The sequence below is a fragment of the Mirounga angustirostris genome, unplaced genomic scaffold, assembly GCF_029215605.1.
Source record: "Mirounga angustirostris isolate CCGP_5_RB_7025 unplaced genomic scaffold, mMirAng1.0.hap1 SCAF_5, whole genome shotgun sequence".
Taxonomy (NCBI): Eukaryota; Metazoa; Chordata; class Mammalia; order Carnivora; family Phocidae; genus Mirounga; species Mirounga angustirostris.
In genome coordinates, this window is record NW_026991713.1 from 7,371,754 (window position 1) to 7,399,261 (window position 27,508).

Here is a 27,508-nt window from a genome sequence, read left to right on the forward strand (position 1 = left end):
CATGGCAGGTTTCCCAATTCCGCAACAGCACTACCATGCCCTGGGCTGAGGGCAAAGGTATCATCACCTTTGTTTAAGGCTGTTATCAGCCTATCACAGCCCACCACACCGAGGACACACATGTCACTTCCAGATACCCTAACACCTGACTAGCCATCTTCCTCATTGACGGCTCTTGAGCCACGCTGTACTTGTAGGCTTGGTTTTCTGTGCAAAGCTCTACCTTAATCTTGATTTAATCTCATCATCGGTTTCTGTCTGCCTCCCACCCCTGGAGTCTGCAGGAGTCCTGGTCGTCACCCCACGTCCTGACGGGCTGGCCCTCCCAGCGTGCGTCAGCCACAAACACAGCACAGCTCCAGGGTATTCATCCAAGCCCCAACATCAGTGTGACCCACTCCAGGCCGGGCTCCCCAGGGCAGACGTTTGGTCAGGTCAACAGTGGTCTACTTAGCAGCACTCCTGAGGTCCAGGTCTTCCATCCACTGCAACAGCCACTTAAATGTATTTTCTTTCAAGTAGGCTCCACGCCCAGTGTAGGGCTTGAACTCACCACCAGAGCTCAAGAGTCGCATGTTCTATGGACTGAGCCAGCCAGGCGCCCCAACAGCCACCTCAGTGCTTTGTCACTAAGGCCGGGTTTGTTTTGTCGTTAGGGACAGCCTGACTGACCGGTCGAGTTCCCCGCAGAAATCAATACTCACTCTCACTGATCTAACTACTAACCCTAATAAAAAGGGTTTGGGTTTGCTGGTGGTTTTGCCGTAAGATCTTATGCAATTCACTTCATCCCTCAAGGCCTTAGTTTTTCACACCCAGAACAGGTGAAATCTCAGTCTTGCTCCCCACTTCAGGGCTGTGAGCGGCTGACATGCATGAAATGTCCCGTGTAAACTCTGGAGTGCTCCACATCATAATATGCTTACCCCAGAGACGGACTTCAAAGGCAAAGACATCATGTATCACTCATTCACGAACCCCACAAATCTCACATGTAAAATGAAAATTACATTACAGGTGATCTCCACGCAACCTCCCCCCTCCCCGAATAGGAATAAAACAGCTGTTACTTATTAAGCACCTGCTCTGTGCCAAGCACTTTCTGTGCCTAATTTTGAATTCCCATGGCAACAGGGCCAGGTCATTGTTCTTCCGGTCTCACAGACGTGGGAAATGCAGACCAGGGAGGTTAAGTCAGAAATCACATACTGGTAAGTGGTGAGCAGGGAATCCGGGATGCAAGTTCAGGTCCGTCTCCTTCTGAGACAGGTCAGTTCCCCTGGCTTCTGCTACTCTCTCACCTCTCACAGCCCACCCGTTCTCACTGAAGGTGGCACGGTGTGATGGCTGGTCCGGATTGAAGATCTGTACTCAGAATGCCCAACCCTGCAACACCACTAAGCTGCTATGGCCCTGGACAAGTTATTTAGCCTCCCCAAGGCTTAGTTTCTCTAAAGAGAAAATGGAGATAAACTTCATAGTGTTATTATTCAATAAAATAACCTACGTTGGGTTTTGGCACAGAGCCTGTTCATTACATGTTACTGTGTTATGTTATCTTCCTTCACAGAGGAGACAGATGCAGAGTGAGATGTGAAGCTGTGTTCCTTCTCTGGATGCTGGCAGAGCAGCAGGTCTCTTCTTTTGCTTACTGCAAACACAGCTTTTAAAGGCTCTTTTGGTTGATCAACATTTTTCAGAAGATTTAGCTTGTCTGGGCCTTTGGCATTCTTGACCCTCTTCTAATGTATTCCAGAGGCTATATAATTTTTCCTTGGTTACTTGCCCTCCAGTTGTCTAAGCTAATGTCTTTAGGTGCATCTCTTCCCTCTCTCCTGCAGATGACTTGCAATTTGTCAGAATTTGCCTAGGAAAGCCCCTCATCCCGCTGTAATCCTTCCTGCTTATGGGATCCTGGTGGTGGGATCTCATCTATTTGGTTTCTCAATCATTCAGAATTTGCATATCTCAAAGGCACCAAACATGTTGAACTTTGTTAGCCAGTAAAAATTCTAAATTGATCTGCCACAGGGCGCCTGGGCGTCTCAGTGGTTAAATTGATCTGCCACAGGGCCTTTGTACATGCTGTTTGTGCTGCTTAGAATGTTCTCTGCCTACCCTCATTCGCAATCTGCTCTTTGTCTAGGTCACTCCCATTGATCCTTCAAGTTCCAAATTAACAGGGAATTCTTCCTGAACTCCCAGCCCAACCAAAGCCTATTCTCTATGCCTACTTACTACTTCTTGACATTCATTTATGAGATGGTTTCTGTCTCCACTAGTCTGTAAGTTCCACCAGGGAGGGACGTGTCTGTTTATTCATAATAAATTTCCATGCCTGAACACTAGGTCTGATACACAGGAGGTGCTACATAAATATCAATTAAACTAATGACTCTTGCTTCTGCTTGACCAACTAGCTCTTCCATATTGAACAGGGTTAAATACAGAGCAGGTTTGGTTAATCTTGTGAGCGCACTTAACAAATCAATAATTTACCAGTCTCAGGCGCTCTTGGTTAGAGTATAAACAGGTTCAACATTTTTTTTTTCTTAAGTAGGCTCTACGCCCAGCATGGAGCCCAACACAGGGCTTAAACTCAGGACCCTGAGATCAAGACCTGAGCCAAGATCAAGAGTCAGGTGCTTAACTGCTTAACCAAGCAAGCCACCCAAGTGCCCAAGTTCAACATTTTTGAAAGACAATTAGGTAATACCTATTGAAATGCAAAACGTTTGTGCCTTTTAACCAGCTTTCCCCAATTCCAGAAAGCTAGCTCACAAAAATGCTCACATAAATGAGCATTGGGACAGGCAAGGACATTCTCTGCCAGCACCATTCTTAAGAGAACAACCCAATTGTCCAAAAATAGGGCACTGATTGAATAAATTCTGGCTCATCTACGAAGGAATGCCATCTTACAGCTGTTTAAAAAGAATTAACTTGAGGGGTGACTGGCTGGTTTGCGACTCAATCTCCGGGTCATGAGTTCAAGCTCCACATTGGGTGTAGAGTTTACGTAAATAATTAAAAACTTAAAAAAAAAAAAAAAAAAAAGAAAAGAATTAGAGGTGGTGGTCCCAGAACACTGTGAATGTAATTAATGCCACTGAATTGAATACTTAAACATGGTTAAAATGTCAGTATTTATGTTACATACATTTTACCATAATTTAAAAAAATAAGGTGGATCTACCTTTAAGGGCAGAAAAAACTTCCATGAACATCAGGGAAAAAAGTACGTAGCAAGATAGTAGTATGAGAGCTCATTTCTATATAATAATAAGTAATAATTCACACAGGTAGATATAAAAAATGAAATGACATGTCTGAACTGTGCATAGCAATTATCTCTAGGGATTAGAATTATGGGTACTTTTACTTTCTAGGCTAAGTATTTCTGTAACTTTTAAATGTGACATGATATAGAGGAGTTCCTTTTGTAACCAGGAAAAAAGAATGAGCAAGGCAAATAGGTGCAGAAAGCATGCTGTGGAGTGGTATAGCACAATCATTTACTGGCAATTTGACAATCAACAATGTTCTGTTTTTTTTTTAATGTGCAAACCCTTTGTTTCAGCAAGTTAATTTACAGGAATTTGTCATTAGTAAGGAAGAGGGAGGGGCGCCTGGGTGGCTCAGTTAGTTAAGTGTCTGCCTTTGACTCAGGTCATGATTCCAGGGTCCTAGGATTGAGCCCCACATCAGGTTCCCTGCTCCGCGGGAAGTCTGCTTCTCCCTCTCCCTCTTCCCCGGCTCCTGCTCTCTCCCTCTCAAATAATAAAATCTTTCAAAAAAAAAAAAGGAAGAGGGGGGAAAAACACCTTTATACAGAAGGACCACCATTATCTTAACTCAGAGATCAAACTTAGCATCACCAATAGCAAGACTACCTGACACTCGTGCCCCTGATGGGACAGCAACACCTACGAAGAATTCTTGTCGAGGGGTGCCTGAGTGGCTCAGTCGTTAAGCGTCTACCTTCGGCTCAGGTCATGATCCCAGTGTCCTGGGATCGAGCCCCGCATCGGGCTCCCTGTTCCGCGGGAAGCCTGCTTCTCTCTCTCCCACTCCCCCTGGTTGTGTTCCCTCTCTCGCTGTGTCTCTCTCTGTCAAATAAATAAAGAAAATCTTAAAAAAAAAAAGAATTCTTGTCAAGGCATCTGGTTGACTCAGTCTGTAGAGCACGTGACACTTGAACCTGGGATCGTGAGTTCAAGACCCAAATTGGGGGTAGAATTTACTTTAAAAAAAAAAAAGAAGGAAAAAAAAGAACTCTTCAAAAAATGTTTAACCTGAATCTAAGCAAGCTTTGGAACCTTAGCTCCAGCTTAAGGGAAAATCATGGAATAAAAGAACAATCAAATCCAGGATGTGGATATTCTACAAGAAAACGGACCTGGTCTCTTTGAAAAGTCAACATTAGGGAAAAACAAGGCGTATGGGGGGCGGGGATGGAGAGTGTTCTAGAGTAAGAAAGACTAAAAAAGTAAAACCAATGCAATGTGTAAATTTTTTGTGTACATCCTGAGATTTGGAAAAAGACCACTACCAAAGACATTTTTGGGAGAACAGATAATGACACTGTAATTATATAGTTTACTGACTTATTAAGAAATGAATGTTGGGCGCCTGGGTGGCTCAGTTGGTTAAGCGACTGCCTTCGGCTCAGGTCGTGATCCTGGAGTCCCGCGATCGAGTCCCGCATCGGGCTCCCTGCTCAGCAGGGAGTCTGCTTCTCCCTCTCCCGCTCCCCCCTCTTGTGCTCTCTCCCTCTCACTCTCTCTCTCAAATAAATAAAATATTTAAAAAAAAAGAAAAAGAAATGAATGTTGTAAGTTTTTAAGAATGAGGTGTCACAATGCCTTCAATTTCTTTTGAAATGGTCCAGAAAAAAATAAATAACTACAAAAAGAAATAATACATAGTAAAGCAAGTAAGACAAAAATAAGTAATACATAGCAAAGCAAGTAAAACAAAATGTTTAGATGGTAGGTATGTATATGGATGTTCTTGCTACTATTTTCAACTTTTCCTTTTTGTTTTTTTTAAGATTTATTTGAGATAGAGTGAGAGCAAGCGAGAGAGCACATGAGCAGGAAGGAGGGGCAGAGGGAGAGAGAGCAGCAGACTCTCCACTGAGCAGTAAGCCTGACACAGGGCTCGATCCCAGGACCATGGGATCATAACCTGAGCCAAACGCAGATTCTTAACTGACTGAGCCACCCAGGTGCCCCTGACTTTTCCTTATGTGTAAAAATTTATAACAAAAAAATATTTTGAGAAAGACACCAATTATGGTTTAAATTTCTTTGTTTTTTTTTGTTTTTAAGTAATCTCTAGGGACACCTGGGTGGCTCAGTCGGTTAAGTGTCTGCCTTTAGCTTAGGTCATGATCCTGGGGTCCTGGAATCGAGTCCCGCATGGGGCTCCTTGCTTGGCAGGGAGCCTGCCTCTCCCTCTGCCTGCCACTCCTCCTGCTTGTGCACACACTCTCTCTCTCTGACAAACAAATAAAATCTTAAAAAAAAAAAGTAATCTTTACCCCCCAATGTGGGGCTCGAACTCATGACCCCAAGATCAAGAGTCTCATAATCTACCTACTGAGCCAGGCACCCCTAATACTTCTTATAATTAGAAAAATATATAACCAACATGAATTTTTAATTAAAAATTAAATGCTCAAAACCAAAGATAAATATTCCTATAGACTACTTGCTGCAGAGTAAAAGCAAATTGATCTAAAGCAGCTTGTCAATATGAAACCCACAGGAACATCCATACCCTCTGACCCAGCAATTCCATATCTGAAAATCTATCCTTGGGGCGCCTGGGTGTCTCAGTCGGTTAAGCAACTGCCTTCGGCTCAGGTCATGATCTCAGGGTCCTAGGATCGAGCCCCGCATCGGGCTCCCTGCTCAGCAGGAAGCCTGCTTCTCTCTCTCCCATTCCCCCTGGTTGTGTTCCCTCTCTCGCTGTCTCTCTGTCAAATAAAAAATCTTAAAATAAAATAAACATGAAAATGATATTGTATGGGGGTGCCTGGGTGGTTCAGTCGTTAGGCGTCTGCCTTCGGCTCAGGTCATGATCCTGGCGTCCTGGGATCGAGCCCCACATTGGGCTCCCTGCTCAGCGGCAGGCCTGCTTCTCCCTCTCCCACTCCCCCTGCTTGTGTTCCCTCTCTCTACAGCTGTGTCTCTGTCAAATAAATAAAATCTTAAAAAAAAAAAAAGAAAATGATATTGTATGTATTGAACAGTTTACTACATTACTACTTATAGCCCCTAAAACTAAAAGTAACTTAACATTGGGCGCCTGGGTGGCTCAGATGGTTAAGCGTCTGCCTTTGGCTCAGGTCATGATCTCAGGGTCCTGGGATCGAGTCCCGCATCGGGCTTCCTGCTCCTTGGGAGCCTGCTTTTCCCTCTGCCTCTCTCTCTCTCTGTCTCTCTCTCTCTGTCTCTCATGAATAAATAAATAAAATCTTTAAAAAAAAAAAGTAACTTAACATGTATAATTTCCACTCAGTAGGAATGATAGTTTTAAGTACTATGTAGCAATGCAGGAAATTGTCTATGATACAATATATGAAAAAGCAGGTGATATGTTACATACACACTGACTACAATGCTATAAAACCCATGTTCACAAGGGGAAAAAGACCAAAAGGAAATGCACTAACATCATAAAAAAATGTTTGGGTTAAGATGGAGAATTATTTTCTCCTATAATTCCCCAAATCTGTATTAAGGTGATGTGTGGATGAAAAGCGATGGATAGCGAGCTGTTTTCAGCTGGCGCAGAGAGCTGAAGTCCCCTAGTGTCACTGTATTTTTGTCCGTGAACTCCAATTTTGCAATCCAACATTCCAGTGAGGGCACCACCCTCAGATGGCAAAAGAGCCGGGGTGAGCCTGCCCCATGGGCCACTTCCCCATGTGCAGACTGAACAGTGAAAGCCCCATGGGACGGAAGGGAACATTCCAGGCATGGGAGTCCTGAGATCTGGCCTCCTAGCTCGGTCACTAGGTACCCTTACAGTAATCTTGCCTTTCTGTGCCTCCCTTTCCATGTCTATGAAATGGGAGAAGTGGATCATTCCAGTTGCATCAAAGCCACCTGAGAGGTTTCAGCTTCTAGGCCCTACCACTCCCGGACCTCTCCATCAGAATCACCTGGGGTGGAGCCTAAGCGTTGGTAAAGACCACCAGGTCACTCTGATACTCCCATGTCTGGGAACCACTGGACTAGATGTTCTCCGAAGTTTTTTCCAGCTCAGAGATTCTATAAATACTCCTCCCCAGCAAGCAGGCTCTCAGATAAATCCGTGTATTCCCCAAAGGCCCAGAGGAAAATGTAGGAATGTCAGAATAGATTTATCTGTACCGGGGAAGAAAATCCCCAGAGCGAAGGCTTTTCTGAATTAGCCACAGCCACAGTTTACACACGGGTGAGGACGCAATGCTGTGTGTGTATGCGTGCATAAAATGCAGCCCAGTGTGGAGGCACAGAAAGCACAAGAGACTCAGAACACTACCTGTTTCTTATTGGCCCCGTGATTGGCCAGTGCTTACTCTATTTTAAAATATTAATAAAATAAGGGAGAATAACCCCTGTCCAGACTACCTCATTTAACAAACAATGAACACCTTCCTAGGTGCCAAATACTGTTAGCACATGGTTCCCAAACCTTCCCAAGTTAAGGCCCATGAACAAAATAACTCATTTTGGACATCACAGCTAGGCAGACAGACCAGGCTGCTGCTGGGAGGCAACTGGCTGGGGCGGGGGGGTCGGGGGGGGAGGGTCAGGATCTCTGCACACCTGTGTCCCATTTGCTACACCACACCTGAGGAAAGCTTAGCTGTGTACCCACTAAACTCCAGAACACCACCACGCTGTCCCTACAGGCAGGATCACAATCTGGTGGGATAAGACAGACACGGAAACAAAAAGTGTGGAAGTGTTAAAGTTGCTATTGTAGACATTAGGTCCAAAGTTCAGCAAAGGCACGGAAATATGAGTGGTCAAGTGAAAAAGAGGCCAAGACCTTCTCTAAGATCACATTCGAGTTCAAGTTCAAAAAACTGGCTACAAATGCAAAAGCCAAACAGAGAGAACGACTCGCTTAAAATCACGTGGCATTTGTGGAGTCATCATGGAAGGAAGAAGTCATTCAAAGCCCACTGTATCCTCGTGTAGCCACCTCAGAGGGACAGTCCTATCAACTTCGAAATACTGGACAAAGGATGTTCCGAGCTAACAGGAGCTTTAGAGAGGGGGCTTTCACATGTTGACTGAGAAGACACACACACAAAATATACATTTTATGTTGTGATCCAGGCCAAATTTACTGCCAGGGTGGTGTAACTAAAACAAGTTTCACTAAACAACACTCGCCAAGTGCAATGCACGCTGATACTGTTTTTTTTTTTTAAAGTAGGCTCCAGGTGGGGCGCCTGGGTGGCTCAGTTGGTTAAGCGACTGCCTTCGGTTCAGGTCATGATCCTGGAGTCTCGGGATCGAGTCCCACATCTGGCTCCCTGCTCGGCGGGGAGTCTGCTTCTCTCTCTGACCCTCCTCCCTCTCATGCTCTCTGTCTCTCATTCTCTCTCTCTCAAATAAATAAATAAAATCTTAAAAAATAAAAAAATAAAAAAATAAAGTAGGTTCCAGGCCTTCGGCTCAGGTCATGGTCCCAGGGTCCTGGGATCGAGCCCCATGTCTGGCTCCCTGCTCTGCGGGAAGCCTGCTTCTCCCTCTCCCACTCCCCCTGCTTGTGTTCCCTCTCTCTCGCTGTGCCTCTCTGTCAAATAAGTAAAAATCTTTAAAAATAAATAAATAAATAAATAAAAAATAAAGTAGGTTCCAGGCTCAATGTGGGGTTTGAACTCATGACCCTGTGATCAAGAGTCACATGCTCTAGTGACTGAGCCAGCCAGGGGCCCCTAATACTTTTTATTCTATTATTGTTTATACTGTGGTAAAATACACATAAAATTTACCACTGTAACTATCAAATGGCCAGTTGGGCACATGCGCAGTGGAATCACTACTATCTAGTCCCAGAATTTCTCATCACCCCAAAGCAAAGCCCATACCCACCAGCAGTTGTTCCTTATTCCCTTCACTCTCCTTGCCCCAGCATCTGGCAACCACTAATCTGCTGTTTCTACAGATCTGTTCTAGCTAGTTCATATAAATTATACAATACGTGGCTCTTGTCTGGCTTTTTTCCTTTAGCATTCTAGATTTTTTTTTTTTTTAGATATTATTTATTTGACAGAGGGATAGACAGAGCCAGAGAGCACAAGCGGAGGGAATGGCAGAGGGAGAGGGAGGAGACTCTACAATGAGCAGGGAGCCCGACGTGGGGCTCGATCCCAGGACCCTGGGACCATGACCTGAGCCGAAGGCAGACACTCAACCCTCTGAGCCACCCAGGTGCCCCTAGATTATCTTTTCTTGAAGGCAAGTTGCACCCCATTAATTCATGATCAGATGATGGGTCAGGAAAGGCAATTTGAACAACACCTTACAGAACTTACAATTTAAAAAACGAGTTACAAATGTCAGAGCCAAACAGCCGTAAGACATGACTGGCTCACAATCACCCTGGGCCTTTGCTGGGCATTATCAGGCTCTCTGCAGCGTTCGGTTCAGTCTGTGGCACCAGAGGAACCCAAGCCTCAGCCACCCACTTGATGCCTCTCTGCAACACAGCTATCCACCAAGAAAATTGGAAAAATAAAAACAACACAGCAAGTTTTTTTAAAAAGTCAAATTTAATGGGGTGCCTGGGTGGCTCAGTCAGTTAGGCGTCTGCCTTCGGCTCAGGTCATGATCCCAGGGTCCTGGGATGGAGTCCTGCGTCGGGCTCCCTGCTCAGTGGGTAGTCTGCTTCTCCCTCTCCCACTCCCACTCCCCCTGCTTGTGTTCCCTCTCTCGTGGTCTCTCTGTCAAATAAATAAATAAAATCTTAAAAAAAAAAATCTCAGTAGCAGCCAAAAATATGAGAAGGGGTGAGCACAGCTGACTGGGGAAAAACATCTGTCTTCACTGCTGTTCTCTGTCCCTTTTCCTTCCTACCACGAAACCTTATTCACTCACTTATTCATCTGTCTATCCATCAAATAGTTATTGAGTGGCTATAGGTGCCAGGCACTGTTCTAGGCACTGGGGATACAGCAAGGGACTGACATTCCCGGGCCTTAGAGGAAGTCAGACAGAGAGACAGACAAAGACACAGAAAAGAGTAAAACCTCAGTCAGATGATGATAAGTGTCATGAGAGATAATGAAGTAGGAGCAATGGGAAAAAGAGCCAGGGCAGCGGGGGGAGGTGAGATTTAAAATAGGACAGCTGGGAAAGGCTTCTTTAAGGCTTCTGCGAGAAGATGACATTGAACAATGACCTGACAAAAGGTCCAAGCCAACCTACAGAATGAAAGAAAACCATCCCCTACAGAAAATCTAAGGGGCCTCTAAAGTGAGGTGGTAACTGTTGTGTTCAAACAGCAAAGAGAGATATTTGTACACCCACATTGGTAACAGCATTGTTCACAAGAGCCAGAAAGTGGAAGCAACCCAAGTGTCTACTGACAGATGAATGGATAAACAAACTGTGATGCATACATACGATGGAATATTCCTTGAAAAGGAATTTTAGGGTGCCTGGCTGGCTCAGTCCGTGGAATAAATAAAAGATTTTACTTTTAAGTAATCTCTCCACTCAACGTGGGGCTCAAACTCACAACCCTGAGATCTACGGGCGCCTGGGTGGCTCAGTCATTAAGCATCTGCCTTCAGCTCGGGTCATGATCCCAGGGTCCTGGAATCGAGCCCCACATCAGGCTCCCTGCTCAGCGGGGAGCCTGCTTCTCCCTCTCCCACTCCCCCTGCTTGTGTTCCCTCTCTCGCTGTGTCTCTCTGTCAAATAAATGAATAAAATCTTAAAAAAAAACCAACAACCCTGAGATCAAGAGTCGCACACTCCACTGACTTGAGCCAGCTGGGTGTCCCTGAAAAGGAATTTTAAAAGCCTGAAAAATTCTGACATGTGCTACAACATGGATGAACCTTGAAGGCATGATACTAAGTGGAATAAGCCAGTCACAAAAGGACAAATACTGTATGAATTCCAGTGATATGTGGTACTGGCAGTAATCAAACTGATAGAGTAGAAAGTAGATGGTGGTTGCCAGAGGCTGCAGGGAGGGGGAAATAGGGAGTTAGTGTCTAAATGGGGACAGTTTCAGTACAGGATAATGAAAAAGCTCTGGAGATGGATGGTGGTGATGGTTGCTCGACCGTGAATGTACTTGATGCCACTGAACTGTATACTGAAAATGGTTATTTTAAAAATCAAAAAACAAAACAAACAGCAAAGAAGCCAGTGTGGCCAGAGCAGAATAAACAAAGAGGAGTGAGGTAAGAGATAAGATCAAGAGGTAGCAAGGATTCAAATTGTATAGGACCCTGCAGAATTTAGTAAAGATTCTGACTTGACTTTGAGCGAGGAGCTAATGAAGAATTCTGAACAGGAATCAATGCTCCAACTTTTTCACGAGGATCCTTCTGGCCACTCCATGTAGAACAGAAGGCAGCAGGGAGACCAAGTCAAAGGTTAGTGCAACAGCCCATGAAAGATGGTGGTGATGTGGACCAGAGTCAGAGTGGTGGAGGTGGTGAGAAGGGGCTGGAGTCTGGATATATTCGGAAGGTAGTTAACAGTTAAGATTTGCTGACAGATTGGCCAAGGGGCGTGAGAGAAGAGTCCAGAACATCACTGGGGGGCGCCTGGGTGGCTCAGTCGTTAAGCGTCTGCCTTCAGCTCAGGTCATGATCCCAGGGTCCTGGGATCGAGCCCCACATCGGGCTCCCTGCTCGGCGGGAAGCCTGCTTCTCCTTCTCCCACTCCCCCTGCTTGTGTTCCCTCTCTCGCTGTGTCTCTCTCTGTCAAATAAATAAATAAAATCTTTTAAAAAATTTAAAAATTTTAAAAAAAAAGAACATCACTGGGTTTGGGGCCTGGGTAACTGGAAGAATGGAGTTGCTACACACTGAAATGGGGGAAGGCAATAGAAGAGCAGGCTTGAGGGCACCTGGGTGGCTCAATCGTTAAGCGTCTGCCTTCAGCTCAGGTCATGATCTCAGGGTCCTGGGATCGAGCCCCACATCGGGCTCCCTGCTCGGCAGGAAGCCTGCTTCTCCCTCTCCCACTCCTTCTGCTTGTGTTCCTGCTCTTGCTGTGTCTCTGTCAAATAAACAAATAAAATCTTTAAAAAAAAAAAAAAAGAGCAGGCTTGAGGGTGAGATCAGGAGTTTGCTTATGGAGAGGACCCTTGGGTGGAGATGTGAATGAGGCAGTGGGATTCTTATCCTAGGCCCCACCCCTCTAGAACCCTGCTAATTAGTTCATCTAGAATCATAGATTATCAGAAGCACAGGTAAGCCCAGATCACCAAGTATTTTACTTCATTTGACAGATGAAGAAATGAAAGCTGGAGGGCACATACCTAGCTAACAGAAGTTAGGAGAACTCAAGCAACTCAATTCTCAAGTCAGTGCTTTTTCCCCCACACTACTTCCCTAATTTAAACTAAGGTGATACTGGTTCATTCAACAAATATTTATCAAGCCCCAGAATTTGTGCTGAATTAATGAGATAAGATAGGCACATCCCCGCCTATGCTGAGTTTACAGTTTGTGGAGAAGAGACAGATACAAAGTAATCACTCAAGGGACCATATAGACAGCTAAGTCAGAGAAGGGCTACAAAAAAAGTTAATAGTTGTAACAGTAGAAAGTGGGACAACCTAAACTAGACTGGGAGAAGGGTTTCTCCAAGAAGGTGATATTTAATCTGAGAACTGAAACATTATACGAGTTAGCCAGGCTAACTCCAGGGAAGGGAGTCCAAGGAAACTTGCAGGCACGAGCAGCATGTGCAAAGGCCCCGTGGCAGGAAATCACCTATAAATGAATGAAGACAGAGAAAGCCAGCTTGGCTGGAGCAAAGTGAGCAAAGTGCAGCAGAAATGGCAGAAAATAAGGCTAAGAGGTAAAAGGGAGCCAGGTATCATAAGGGACCTTGTAGGGGTAGGAGAAAAGTACCCCAGCAACCTTGAACCACATGTGGCTCATCTGAGTCTTGCCAGAACACCTTGTGATCCCCCCGGAACACTAGATGGGAGGCCTCTAAAGGAGCTGCCATGAGACCATCTCCCACTTGCCTCCTTATCTCCCCTGGGAGACTATTATGAGACAGTTTCTCCTGTCTCTCAGAATCTGGTGAGGTATGAAGCTTTCTGCCCGGACCCTTCAGACGAGAACTGCAGAATGTAAACCCACTTGAGCTACAACAGAGTACCCACAACATGTGTGCAGTCATCGGCTCCCTTAGCTTTGGTGCAGTCCACTTGGTGTGTGGGACTGGGACCCAGGGAGCTGGCACCTTTGGTTTGTTCTTGTTGTCTCTGTCAGTAAAGAACTGTCTGTATATGAAAGCGCCTCACTGTACCTTTACCAATCCAATCATTCAAGTCTTGACCTTGTCTTGTAAGTGTGTGTGAACTTTACAGTAGGACATGTTAATGTTTAACTTGATCCTAAAAGCAGTGGGAAGCCACAGAAGGTTTAAGCAGGATCATGACTGGATCAGATTTACACACACACACACACACACACAAAACAAACACTGTGGCTGCCATGTAGATAATGCATTCAAGAGGGGCAAAAGGAGAATAGGTTGATGGTGGCTTATCACGTACCCTCTTTACTCTAGGAAAGGGGTCTGTGCATTGTAACACCTGAACACCTATTATATGCCAAACAACAGGACACAGACATCAAGGAAGACAGTCCCTAAGCTAATATACCTCAGTCTGACCAAGATCAGCTCGTAAACGTAACCGGTTGTCACTTGTGCAAAAAGGAAGCAACAGCCAGAGGCAGGAGGGCTGCAGAGGGAACAACCACCTTGGCTTGGGAAGCCAGGGGAGGGTTTCACCGAGCAGGGCTGTGGAGGATGAACAGGACTTTGCACAGCACTCGAAGAAGACACACGGTATGTGAAGATACAGAATCATCAAGTCAAGAGTGCAAAAGCTACTAGGCACTCAGAATGGTAGGATGTAACAGACAAAGCAGAAAATAGTGGATGGTCAGGCTGGGTGTGACTATCCTAAAACTTGAATTATAACCTGTGGTTTACAAGCAGCACAGTGAAAAGAACTTAGATCCAGCTCCAAAGCCCAGCTCTACCATTTACTGGCTGCATGACCTCAAGTGGGCTTCACCTTTGAACGCAGTTTCCTCATTTGGAAAAAGGGAATAATAGCTGCTTATTATGTGACCTAAGAAAGGACATGAATGGAGGTGCCTGGGTGGCTCAGTCGTTGGGTGTCTGCCTTCGGCTCAGGTCATGATCCCGGGGTCCTGGGATCGAGCCCCATATCAGGCTCCCTGCTCGGCGGGAAGCCTGCTTCTCCCTCTCCCACTCCCCCTGCTTGTGTTCCCTCTCTCGCTGTGCCTCTGTCAAATAAATAAAGAAAACCTTTTAAAAAAAAAAAAAAAAGGACATCAATGGGCTCCTCTCAAACAGCAATTATTATGTGAAATTACAAGCAGATTTAAAAAAAAAATAGCACTTACTAGGGTTTTTCCAGCCATTTTAAAAAGTAGGACACATTTCATACAGAAAATTTAAAAAACACATAAAACACAATTTTACAGACTCCCTGAAGCTCATCCAGGGATATCCACCACTACCACCACTGCTCCCACCAGACTCCCTGGCCTGACACCAGGTACCCAGTGGTATTAAATACACAGTGATTCCAAGAGAGGCAGCAAACACCTGTTCCATGCCAAATCCACCCCTCCTCACAGTCCCCGCACCACAGTACCCACTATACCCACACTGAACAGGTGTCATGGCTGAGGTTTCTAAGCAAAGATCATTAGTAGTAATATTTAATACTTCACACTGAGTGCCAAGTTGTAAGTGCTCTACATGGATGAAGAGCCTTCTTGTAATAATATGAGCCCCATTTAACAGATGAGGAAATTGAGAGCTGGAGAGGGGTGACAACTTGCCCAAATTCTCACAGGTAGTGAATAATAACACCAGCATTCAAACACAGCCTAGCTCTAAAGCCCAAGCACTGAACCCTCCCAGTGTCTGCTGCAAATTCTAAGTACAAATCTGGACACAAACGAACTAAAGAAACCAAACAAAATCAAAATGGAATAGATGCCAAACTGTTACCAACAGCTCTCCCTGGAGGGTGAAATTATGGAGGCATTTTAACTTTTTTAAATTTATGTAAGTGTGAACCTTTAATACTGTACGTATATTAGTTTTAGGATCAGAAAAATATTTTTAAAGAAATAGAAATCATTTGTTTGTAACACCATACTGTTTCCTACAACGGGCAATCTACTTTGTATTGTTAAAAAGCAGAAGAATGAAGGCAGATGTTTTTTAAAGAACATGACCGCTTCCCTCCACCCGCATTATACAAAAGTAATTGGCAAAAATCTCAAAGATTTACAACATAAAGTGCTGGCAAGGGTTTGAAAGAAAGAATAACCTTGAATTTTGCTATCAGAGAACACTAGTAAAGTATTCTCAGTGGGAACTGGCAATAGCTACTAGAACTCAGTATACTTGTGACTGAGCAAGTCCGTTTCCCCAGGCACCCCTATACCACGCACAAGAAGGCAGCTACAGGAATGTTCACTGCACCATGAAGCAAAATATTAAAAAAACTAGAAACAACCTAGGGGTGCCTGGCTGGCTCATTTGGTGGAGCATGTGACTCTTGATCTCGGGATTGTGAGTCGGAGCCCTACACTGGGTGGAAAGATTACTTAAAAACAAAATCTTAAAAAAATTAGAAACAACTTAAATGTTTTTCTTAAGTTACATTTTATCCACTTTGTGGAATACTGTAACACTTTAGGAAAAATCTCTAAGTTACAAATAAAATATACAACATACTGCTTTAACACTATTTCTGTATGTATTGTATGTTCACAGATATGCACCTAAGAGGACATACCCAGATCTGCTGTTACTCCTGGAGAAGGACGTAAGTTTAGGAAAGTTCTGGCAGAAAAGAAAGATTTTAGCTTTATCAAGAGTGTTCAGGGGCACCTGGCTGGCTCAGTCCGTGAAGCATGCCGACTCTTGATCCTGGGTTCCGAGTCTGAGCCCCCTGTTGGGTGTAGAGGTTACTTAAAAAAAAAAAAAAAGCGTTCAAACGTTTATAAGAATGTCCTCATTGCTGGGGCACCTGGGTGGCTCAGTCATTAAGCGTCTGCCTTCGGCTCAGGTCATGATCTTGGGGTCCTGGGAGTGAGCCCCCGCACTGGGCTCCCTACTCAACGGGGAGTCTGCTTGTCCCCCTCCGTCTCCTCTCTGCCCCCCGACCCCGTGCTCCTGCACTCGCACGCTCTCGCTAATAAATAAAATCTTTAGGAAAAAAATGAATGTCCTCATTGCTGTTTTTATGATTTATAAATACACATATTATTGTACATGTTTTTAACCTGGATTGTAAAAATTTAAAAACACTGGAAGGAAATACACCAAAATGTTAACAGTAGTTATCTCTGGGTAAAGGTGGGGTATTACAAATAATTATAGGTAACTTTTTTTTTTTAAGATTTTTTTTATTTTATTGACAGAGAGACACAGCGAGAGAGGGAACACAAGCAGGGGGAGCGGGAGAGGGAGAAGCAGGCTTCCCGCTGAGCAGGGAGCCCGATGCGGGGCTCGATCCCAGGGATCATGACCTGAGCCGAAGGCAGACGCTTAACAACTGAGCCACCCAGGCACCCCTAATTATAGATAACTTTTATGATATTCTCCATACCTCTGTATTTTCCAAGTTTCCTACAATGGGTAACTTCCTACAATGGGTAATTCATAAACAAGAAAAAAGTTAAATTAATTTTACCTTAAAAACAGATATTACTGAGTCCTATAATATGCCAACCACTGTGGTTGGGAGTCGAGTAGTCTGGATCAGTGTTAAAGAAGGATGATGATTTGTGGGCTTAAAAAAAACAACCTACTAAGATTTTCTTTTTATTTCCTAAATCCAAAAGTAAAACATTCTCAGTGCTCAGTTCTACCTGGCCCCGGGACCCAGAAACATTCCTGAGATCATTCCCAAGGCCTACCAACCCAGATGTTGCAACAACTAGGAAACAGGAAAATTGTTTCCCATTCCTGGAGCCCAAGTCTCAGGTCTTGTGAAATTTTCATGGGTACATACCAGGCCCTTATCTAGAAGGGGTACTTTCACTAAGCCCTCACCCTCCACTTCTCTCGAACAACAGAGCCTAGAGCAGAGCTGAGCAGAAACCTCTCTTGGGCAACCTCCCTAAGCTCCTGATTCAACAGGATGGGGCCAGGAAGTTCAGTTTCTTCCAGAAAGCCTATTCCACTCCTGGACAGTTCTAATACCTTTCAACTGCAACAAATGCTTCTTATACTGAACTGAAACATGCCTCAGTCACATCAGAACACAGATTCCAGCACCAGAGACTCTGCCCCCAATAAGCCGTGTAACCTCGTGCAGCCGTATTTAGCACCTAAACATCACCTTCTCTAAGTGGGGATAACCTTCCCAGGCCACAGGGAGAGCACCTATGGGAAGTACCCAGTCCAGTGCCTGACACACGACAGGCCTCACTTCCTAGCCCTGCCCTTTGGAACCAGATCAAATGAGCCTAGTCACTCTTCCACACTTCCGCCTTTCAGATCCTTGAAAACCCTAATCGTGTCTTCAACAGTCTAAGCATCAACACAGCATTTCCTCTGCTACAAAACAACTCCCTAATTTTACACTTGGGTGGGGGTCTCCCATAGTAGCCAGATGCCCACAGATCTGTTTTGGAATAAATAGCTGTTAGCTGCCACCCTGCTCCGTGCCAACTACTCTGCTAAACCTTGATGTACAAAGCTCAGCCTCCCTAACTGCCCTGAAGATGCAGAGGCCCAGAGACAGGAAGTGGCCTGCCCAAGGTCACACAGCTGGGAACCTACAGAGCCCATGGTCTTCTCATGGTGCTCCAGAAGGTGTCTCCCAGCCTCTGCTCTGGCCCAACAGCCAGGCAGGCTCAGCCCTCAATGGGGGGCTCTTGGTCCCAACCACTGAACCGAAGTGTCTTTGGTGGAGTCTGGCTCCCGGGTCCTGGTAGTGCCCCCTCCCTTACTGGATGAGATCTAATCTCCAGGGCTCCAAGGGAGTAAGGGAGACTCTGCTGATCCTGCATTTACTGACACAGAACAACTTCTGAAGGAGGAAACGTACCCAAAGTGGACCCCACTGGGGAGCCTGGTAAGAAATGAAAAGAAACGAAACAAAACTATGCCAGGCAAGGGCGCCTGGGTGGCTCAGCTGGTTAAGCGACTGCCTTCGGCTCAGGTCATGATCCTGGCGTCCCTGGATCGAGTCCCGCATCGCAGGGAGCCTGCTTCTCCCTCTGACCCTCCCCCCTCTCATGTGCTTGCTCTCTCTCATTCTCTCTCTCTCAAATAAATAAGTAAAATCTTAAAAAAAAAACTATGCCAGGCAAGATCACAAAGGTTATCTTATGTCACCTTCCCAACAAGTGTGCCAAGTGGGATTGTTACAAGTCAGCTTGTCCCTTGTATAGAGAGAAAATGGAGACTCAGGCAGATGAGAAAGTAAATTCCACTAAACTGTAAGCCCCCTGAAGGCAGAAAACCTGTCTAGTCACGTTACCATGCATATTCAGAGCCTAGACCAATGTCTGACACACAGAAGTTCAAGAAATATTTGGTCATGAAAAAGATGAAGGCAGAGCCATAATTTGAAACCAAGCTTCTCCATCGTGCTTTCAAATTCACATTTTGAGTGCCTCAACAGAGGTGCTGAGCTGGCCGCACCTGTTCTCGGAGGCAAAGCATATGGAAAGGGGATCCACCCTGTGGCATGCTTTGTGCACACACACTCGAAACTCTGGCCTTCCCAACTGGCCAAGGTCAGACACGTTACGCTCTCTTTCCAAAGGACACCAGTCTTCCCTTGGGACCACTTGTATAGAGAGAACAGTCCAAACCAAAGAGACTGACATATTCTCAGGCAGGAGGCCAGCCTGACCTTTTGTCCACCCTGTGAGGCACGGCACATGGAACCACATGTCGCTGAGCACCAGAACTTGGAGCAAGCCAGGAAGCTGAAGTGGCTGAGCTCTCCCGATAGCCTGGGCTCCTGGAAGAGGCCTGGTCTCTTGAGGCAGCTGCTTCAGCATGAGACAAAGAAGCCACCAGCCCTACACGGACCTGCCGAGTGCCATTTTGGAAACACTCCAACCCGTGCCAAGTCAAAGAAAGGGCATCCACTCTGGAGCTGGATGGATCTGGCTTACAATCTCAGCTCCCCTAGCCACAGGACCTCAGACAGGATTTTTCACCTCTCTGAGCCTCAGGTTCCTGTTCTATAAAATGCGGGTAAAAGAGCAGAGATTTTTGTGAGGATTACAAAGAATGTATTGCTTGTAAATGCAGAGAAAAAACCATCTACAATGACAAAACACAAAATTCCTATCAGTGTTTGCCCTTGGGGACTGGAATGGAGAGAAAGAGTTTTTATGAATACACTACATTCTTTAAGGAAAGAAATGTAAGAAAAGCACAGAGCTCATTCTGGATTCCTGACAGGCATTCAATAAATGTAAGCTACTACTCAGTTCTCCTGGGAGGGTACGTTGCCTGTGTATTACAGCAAGGACTAAGGGGTGCTGTTTCCCACCATGTCCTCTACCCCCTTCCTCGCTCACAAAGAGCAGGGACCCCAGAGCAGCACATCGCCAAACTGAAATGGGACTGAAAAGGTCTCATCTACCCTCTCATGCTGCCCAGGCATGCCGTCCAACCTGTGCCCAGGGGTGGGGGAACGCGTACTTATTTCACCAGCAGGATGACTTCAAGGTCTCCCTAGGGTAAGGCCCCTGGTTCCTCTGACCATGACCCTCAGCAGCCTTCAGGCTCAGAGCTGTGAGCTTGGAGCTGCCTGGCTGTTCCCAGCAGGGAAGCCTCAGGCAGGCTCTGGCATGGTGGGCCACAAGGAATGCCTGTCAGTCAGCACTGCCCTAAGAAAAAGCATCTTCCCACACCTCTGCTGCTTGGAACAATTCTCTCCCACCCCTGGGAGGCGATGCCTGGCACCTCTCCCAAGAATCCAAAGCTAAACAATTCTCTCCCACCGGGAGGCAATCAGCTGGCTTGGTTGCTATGCAACTGGCAGGCACAAAAGGTGATGCAGTCCTTGTCAGAGGCTTGGGAAGGGGGCAGGGAGCTGGGTCTCTCCAAGTCAGCCTCTAAATGGGCTCCAAGGCAGTGCATATGGGGGGGGGGGTTCTTTAAGGAATTGCTTGATATATTCACCCACCTGCCTACTTGTCCTTTGCTGCTGGTGTCAGTGGCAGAGACTCCAGGCTCACTGTGAACTGCATACAAATCCTGAGCCCTATTCTGGCCCCCGGGGCAAAGCTCTGCACTAACACACTTAGGAAGGACATCTTTTGCAAGCTCAATAGGCTGCCTGTGAGGCTAGCCCACAGCTCAGGCAAGGAATAAAGCTGCCTCTGTGGGGACTCACCCCTCTAGCCTCTCCCTCTCAAGTCTGGCTGGTATTTGGGGCAAAAGGCAATCAAGGCCCCAAATAAACATACATCCAAACAGGGCAGGGAGCCAACTGAACTGTGTCCCCTATAACCAGCCAACTCCACAGAGGTCTACTTTCTACTCTCTACCCTCGGGGAAGTACTCTGGGGCAACAGTTTGGTAGAGTGGCAAAAACCCTGGGTTCTGCACTCAAACAAATCTGCATTCAAAACCTGGTCCTGCTGCGTGCTAGCTGTGACCTCAGACAAGCCATTTAGCCTCTCTGGTTCTCAGGCTAATGATACCTACTTCTTAGGGGTGTTGTGAAGGGCAAGTGAGGCAGTCTTTGTAAAATAAGACCTAGTTCAGTGACTGGTATCTCTAACGGCAGCGATGGTGTGGCACAGACTAAACACAGGACACCCAAGTTCCACGATGGCCCAGCATACCCATTCCCTCCTTGCTTCAGCCCAGGGTGTGGTATAGTTAAGAAGTGACTTCCTCCCCGCCAGCGTATAAGCTCTTCCACAGGCAGGGCCCTTGTCTTAAACCAGCTCTACAGCTCTCTCAATTAACCATAAGAACAACACAAATGTCCAGCAGAAGGTGAAGGAATCCAGCTACGCAGCACCGAGGTGTGGGGGATTAGAGGGGCTTCTGAGACCTCTTTGGTTCCTCCTGCAACTGGCCCCAGAATTCAAGCTCCCAATCAGAAGCTGTCCCAGTCTCTGCAGGATGGAAGCAGAAATACTCCCACTGGGCCCAACTTCCCCCAGGACTCAGACTTTGATGATGAAAATACTACAAATGTGGGGCACCTGGGTGGCTCAGTCAGTTAAGCATCTGACTTCGGCTCAGGTCATGATCTCGGGGTCCTGGGATCGAGCCCCACACTGAGCTCCCTGCTCAGCAGAGAGTCTGCTTCTCCCTCTCCCTCTGCCCTGCCCCCACCCCACTCGTGCTCCCACGCTTGCTCTTGCTCTCAAATAATAAAATCTTTATTTTTTTTTAAGATTTTATTTATTTATTTGACAGAGAGAGACACAGCGAGAGAAGGAACACAAGCAGAGGGAGTGGGAGAGGGAGAAGCAGACTTCCCACTGAGCAGGGAGGCCGATGAGGGGCTCGATCCCAGGACCCTGGGATCATGACCTGAGCCCAAGGCAGACGCTTAATGACTGAGCCACCCAGGTGCCCCGTTAATAAAATCTTTTAAAAAAAATACTACAAATGTAATTCTAAAGCTCATTTTCCCAATGTTGCCCTTCAACTCAGAGAATAAAATTAGGAAGCCAACAGATTCATTTCTGCCTCTTCTCCCAACTCTTTTTTTTTTTAAGATTTTATTTATTCATTCATGACAGAGAGAGAGAGAGAGAGGCAGAGGGAGAAGGAGGCTCCCAAGAAGCAGGGAGCCCGATGTGGGACTTGATCCCAGGACCCTGAGATCATGACCTGAGCCGAAGGCAGACACTTAACCATCTGAGCCACCCAGGCGCCCCTCTTCTCCCAACTCTTACAGCAGCACCTGAAAGGTTTTCCTGAACTACTACATACCCGAAGTCCATGGAGATTAAGGGAGGAACAAGCAGTTTCCCTAGAGCCAGGCTTTTTTTTTTTTTTTTTTTAAGATTTTATTTATTTATTTGTCAGAGAGAGAGAGAGCGCGTGCACACAAGCAGGGGGAGCAGCAGGAAGAGGGAGAAGCAGGCTTCCCGCTGAGCAAGGAGCCCAACATGGGAGTCGATCCAAGGACCCTGGGATCACGACCTGAGCCAAAGGCAGATGCTTAATGAGCCAATCTTTTCTAAACATGAGAGCTCAGGGGCGTCATTCACCAAGGGCCTGTACCTGCACAGATTTGCCCTGGGTACTTTACACACACAGTCCTACTTAATACTCACAACTACCCTGGGAGGCAGAAGGTACTAAGCCCATCTTACAGATGAGGACACTGAGGCTCTAGAACGTTAACTATGTTGTCCATGGCCTCACAGCAAAGGCAGAATTCCAGACCCAGCTCCAAAACTGGTGCCCTTTCCTTTGATCCAAGTTTTGCAGAATGAACCCAAGAAAAGCATTACCCATGCCTTTTGGGACCCCCAAAATAAAGAAGAGCATCTACAGGTTCATTCAGAAACAACGGAAAACATCTGCCCCTATTCTCAATGGTAGAAAGGGCCTATTCCTTAAAAAAAAAAAACCTTTTAAAGGGCCTATTCCTACAATAACATTAAACACTATTCACAAATTTTTATAGTGTATTAGAGCTTAAAGGACTTTTCAAATAGTATTAGCCTTCAGAATCCTTAATGGGAGGGTAGCAATTAATAGTCCTGCTTTGCCAACGTGTACCCTGAGGGCCACAGAGGGCTGAAACCTTGCGTGAAGCCACAGGTCAGGATAAGGATCGCTAAGTCCAAGGCAGAGGAAGTCTCTCTCAGGGTCCTGATGATCTTTGTGCTTTTTAAAGAATGCAAGCAGCCTTCCCGTAGTCCCTCCCGTCCTGCATACTGAGAGGCCCAAGGCCTACCACTGCCTTCCAGACCAGGTACAGGAAAAAACAAGCGTGTCAAACAAAGCTGGAGCCAAGGAAGACAGACCGCTCAAGCATCAACACTCGAAGTACTGACCAGATGGCCCTCTGGGAGGCACCAGGTACCAGAAAAAGGCCACAGACAGGAAAGACCAGGGCTCATTTCGGAAATGATGTTCATACTCAAGCGAGGGACCCCTGGGCAAGACACCTGACCCCATCCAGCTTCCTCACCTATGAAATACAGGTACTTGTTGAGAGTTGATGCAAGAATCAAGAATTTATGAACAAACTCTGGCCATGTTACAAGTACTATGCAAAACACATTAACTACCGAATTCAAGTTCACCCATCTCTCAGTTGCTTAGGCCACAAACCTAGGAGTCATCCTTAATTATTCCCTATCCCTCACACTCCACGTCGAACCTATCAAAATATCTCCACTACCAGAACCCTAGTCCCAGACACCATCACCACTCCCTGGATGATACCAACAGCCCCCAATGGTCTCGCTACCTCCTCATTTGTCCCACTGTGGTTCATCATCCATGCAGCAACCCGAATGATTTTCTTCAACCATAAATCAGATCCTGTCACTCCCTGGCTTAAAACCTTCCAGTGGGGGGGGGAGGCTGGGGGACAAAACCTTCCAGGGAATTTTCATTCCACTTGGGGTAAACCCAAGCCTACATAACCTTGGCCCCCACCTCTTACTCAGACTTTCCTCTCAACCCTCAGCCACCCTGGCCTTATTTTTTCTTTTTTTAAAGATACCATTTTTCTTTTTTTTTTTTTTAAGACTTTATTTATTTATTCATGAGAGACAGAGAGAGAGAGAGAGAGAGAGACAAAGACAGAGGGAGAAGCAAGCTCCCCGCGGAGCAGGGAGCCCGATGCGGGACTTGATCCCAAGATCCCGGGATCATGACCTGAGCCGAAGGCAGACGCCCAACCGACTGAGCCACCCAGGCATCCCTAAAGATATCATTTTTTTTAAAGATTTTATTTATTTATTTATTTGAGAGAGAGAGAGAGAGAGAAACAGCATGAGAGGGGATAGGGTCAGAGGGAGAAGCAGGCTCCCCGCCGAGCCAGGAGCCCGTTGCGGGACTCGATCCCAGGACTCCAGGATCATGACCTGAGCCGAAGGCAGTTGCTTAACCAACTGAGCCACCCAGGCGCCCCTAAAGGTACCATTTTTAAGAGGTGCCCACGTGGCTCAGTTGGTTAAGTGTCTGCCTTCAGCTCAGGTCATGATCCCAGGGTCCCAGGATCGAGCCCCACATCAGGCTCCCTGCTCAGCGGGGAGCCTGCTTCTCCCTCTCCCTCCCACTCCCCCGCTTGTGCATTCTCTCTGTCTGTCAAGTAAATAAAATATTTGGGGGGAAAAAAAGATTTTATTTTAAAGTAATCTCTCCACCCAGCATGGGGCTTGAAACCACAACCCTGAGATCAAGAGTTACACACTCCACCAACTAAACCAGTGGGGCCTTATTTCTTATCTTCAACACACTAAGCTCACACCTACATCAGGTGCTTTGCACATGCTGCTCCTCCTTGAAATCTCTCCTCCCAAAACATTGAAAGGCTGGGGTGCCTGGGTTGCTCAGTCGGTTAAGTGTCTGCCTTCAGCTCAGGTCATGATCTCGGGGTCCTGGGATTGAGCCCCACAGTGGGCTCCCTGCTCAGTGGGGAGTCTACTTCTCCCTTTCCCTCTGCCCCTTCCCCCACCTGCTCGTGCTCGCTCTCAAATAAATAAATAAAAATATTTAAAAAAAAATACTGAAGGGCTGCTTTCTTATCAATTAAGTATCAGCTCAAATATCTCCTCTTCTGAAGGGCCGTCCCCAACCACCCCAGTTAAAGCCATGTCACGTCCCCACACTTACCCTCTCTACCACAGGATCCTACTTTACCTTCCTCATAGCACTTAGTAGCTACAATGTTGTCTACTTGTTTATTTTGTTTGCCCAGAACTACAATATAAGATCCACTATTCTTGTTTACTGTTGCACTCACAGGGTCTAGAACAGTGTTAGGCGTATAGTAAAGCATTCAATGAACATTTTGGAAACAGCTAGTTCAAACGGCAACAATTTGCTCCCCTAGTGCTCAAGATGAGGACTCTACTCCCTCTGCCCAAATTTTAGATTGGAAGTTTGTTTACTCATCCATTCAATCATTCATTCATTTACTCAACTCCAGTCAACAGCTGACTATAGGATACCTGAGACGGTACAGTGACATGCAACCAGAATGACCCGTTTCCTAATTCCCAAGGTGGTGGTGGTTGTTGTTTTAACATAGCACTTCACAGAGAACTTCTGCCAAATTTGTCAGACTCCTTTGTACTTAAAGGCCATCTCAGATTTACATGTGAGGTTACAGGACTTCCCCAAGGTCACATGAGAACTCAGCAACTCAGTACCTCAAGGCAAAACCAAAGACCTAAGAAACATATTTGCAAGTGCCCAACCCCTTTTATCTACCATCCAGAGTCATGTGCACACAAATAAAAAATAAATACCAAAGAGAAAATGGGACTTTTCAAAATGTTGACTACCATTTTTTTTCCCTGTTTCTAACCTTACAAGCTGATGGCAGGCACTGTTAAACAGTGGAACACTTTCAACTTAAGGAGATCTGTTCTCAGGTTATGAAGCATTAACTGTACCCTGGGTGATAGGCTGAGTCTTGACGCCAAAGAGAAGCAGTATAGTGCAGGTGCTAGGACCTCAGACTCCAGAACCAAAAAGGTACAGATTCAAATCACACCTGCTAATGACTAGTGACAAGGCCCTAGGCAAGTTTATTTCATGTTACTTAATTTAATTATACTTAACTATACAGCACTTACGAGGTATAGGCAGGGTTCTAAATAGTTTGCAACTATAATACAATAATTAGATAGGCCAGATGTACTATCATTATCTATATCTTACAGGTGAGGGACGCGGCAGAGAGAGGTCAAGTAATCTTCCCAGTCACAGCTAGGGAATATTAGAGTCAGCTTTCAAGTCAAGATAGTGTTATGCCAGAATCCAGGTTCTTAACCCTCATACTGTGTTTCTTCTCTAATCCTGTGTGTCTATTAGAGCCACTAGGTCTGCCTTATCTCACAGGATCATGTGGGATTACTGGCACACAGCCAGGTAAATGTGAGCTACTCTTCATGGCAGTAGTAATTGTCATCATTCTATTACTGACCTTCACCTTGGGTCCAGTCAAGGGTAGAAGAAAAATATTTTGGCTGAGAAAGACTTCCAAGGCCCTCTGCAGTAAAACACATTAGAATATAGTACAAATTACACAAGAATGGGAACTGTCTGCTTTGCTCATCATTGTATTCGAAGCAAGTGGTGATTATTCAATAAATATGCAGTGAATGAGGTAGGAATAAACTGAAACGCATGGACAGGGTTCTGCAGCCATGACAACTAAGGTACTACCATCACTTCTCAAATCTAGCTAAACACAAAAGAGGTAAATTTACAAGGTTCTCAGAGCACAGTGTTAGCTGGCCATTACTTAAGACAGCCTGGCTATTGGGAGGCAATGTGGTATACTGCTAGTCATTCACCTTAACTGAATGAACAAACAAGGATACCTGGATTTTAATCCTCACTCTGCTACTGGAAGTCACCCAGGCTCCCAAGGTCTTATATTATCCATCTATAAAAAAGGAAGTTGGACTACACGATGATCATAAACAAATATATTCCATTTTCTTATCACTTCATAACAATCTGAATGGAAGCCTATTACCAAGTACTCAATAAGCATTTATCAATGAAGATCATCCCAAACTGACAGATGAGGAAACTAGAATTCAAAAGTAATTTGCTCAAGGTCACAGGGTCAGCAAAGAATATGAACTACGGCCCAGATCTCTTTCTGTACTAGTCTAACACTAATGCTTTCCAAAACCCTTTTTCAGTTCAAAAATACTGTAATATTAGTCCTCTCTTCAAAGATCACTAAATCTGTAATCATTTAACATCAAATAATATTGCCTGACTTCACTACACCATGGGACAGCAGGATCAGGAAAAAACAACTACCTTTCTTTGTACATCATTAACCTAGAAAATCAAGAATTCTAAAGAGACGGGCACCTGGGTGGCTCAGTCGCTAAGTGTCTGCCTTGAGGCTCAGGTCATGATCCCAGTGTCCTGGGATTGAGCCCCGCATCAGGCTCCCTGCTCTGCGGGAAGCCTGCTTCTCCCTCTCCCACTCCCCCTGCTTGTGTTCCCTCTCTCGCCATGTCTCTGTCAAATAAATAAATAAAATCTTCTTAAAAAAAAAATGAAATCATTTGTCTTAAATA

General features: G+C 45.7%; 1 protein-coding gene across 2 annotated transcripts in view; it reads right to left on the bottom strand.

The window, feature by feature from the left end:
- The window catches only part of ACO2 (aconitase 2), a 57,215-nt gene that overhangs the window by 27,858 nt on the left and 1,849 nt on the right, over nucleotides 1-27,508 (bottom strand). Inside the window, exon 2 of one of the 2 annotated variants that reach the window (XM_045872441.3) lies at nucleotides 26,389-26,454. The exons of the other annotated variant lie outside the window; for it this stretch is intronic. Coding sequence (XP_045728397.1) covers nucleotides 26,389-26,454 — 66 coding nt within the window. The remainder of the gene's footprint in view (nucleotides 1-26,388; nucleotides 26,455-27,508) is intronic. 2 annotated transcript variants of the gene reach the window in all.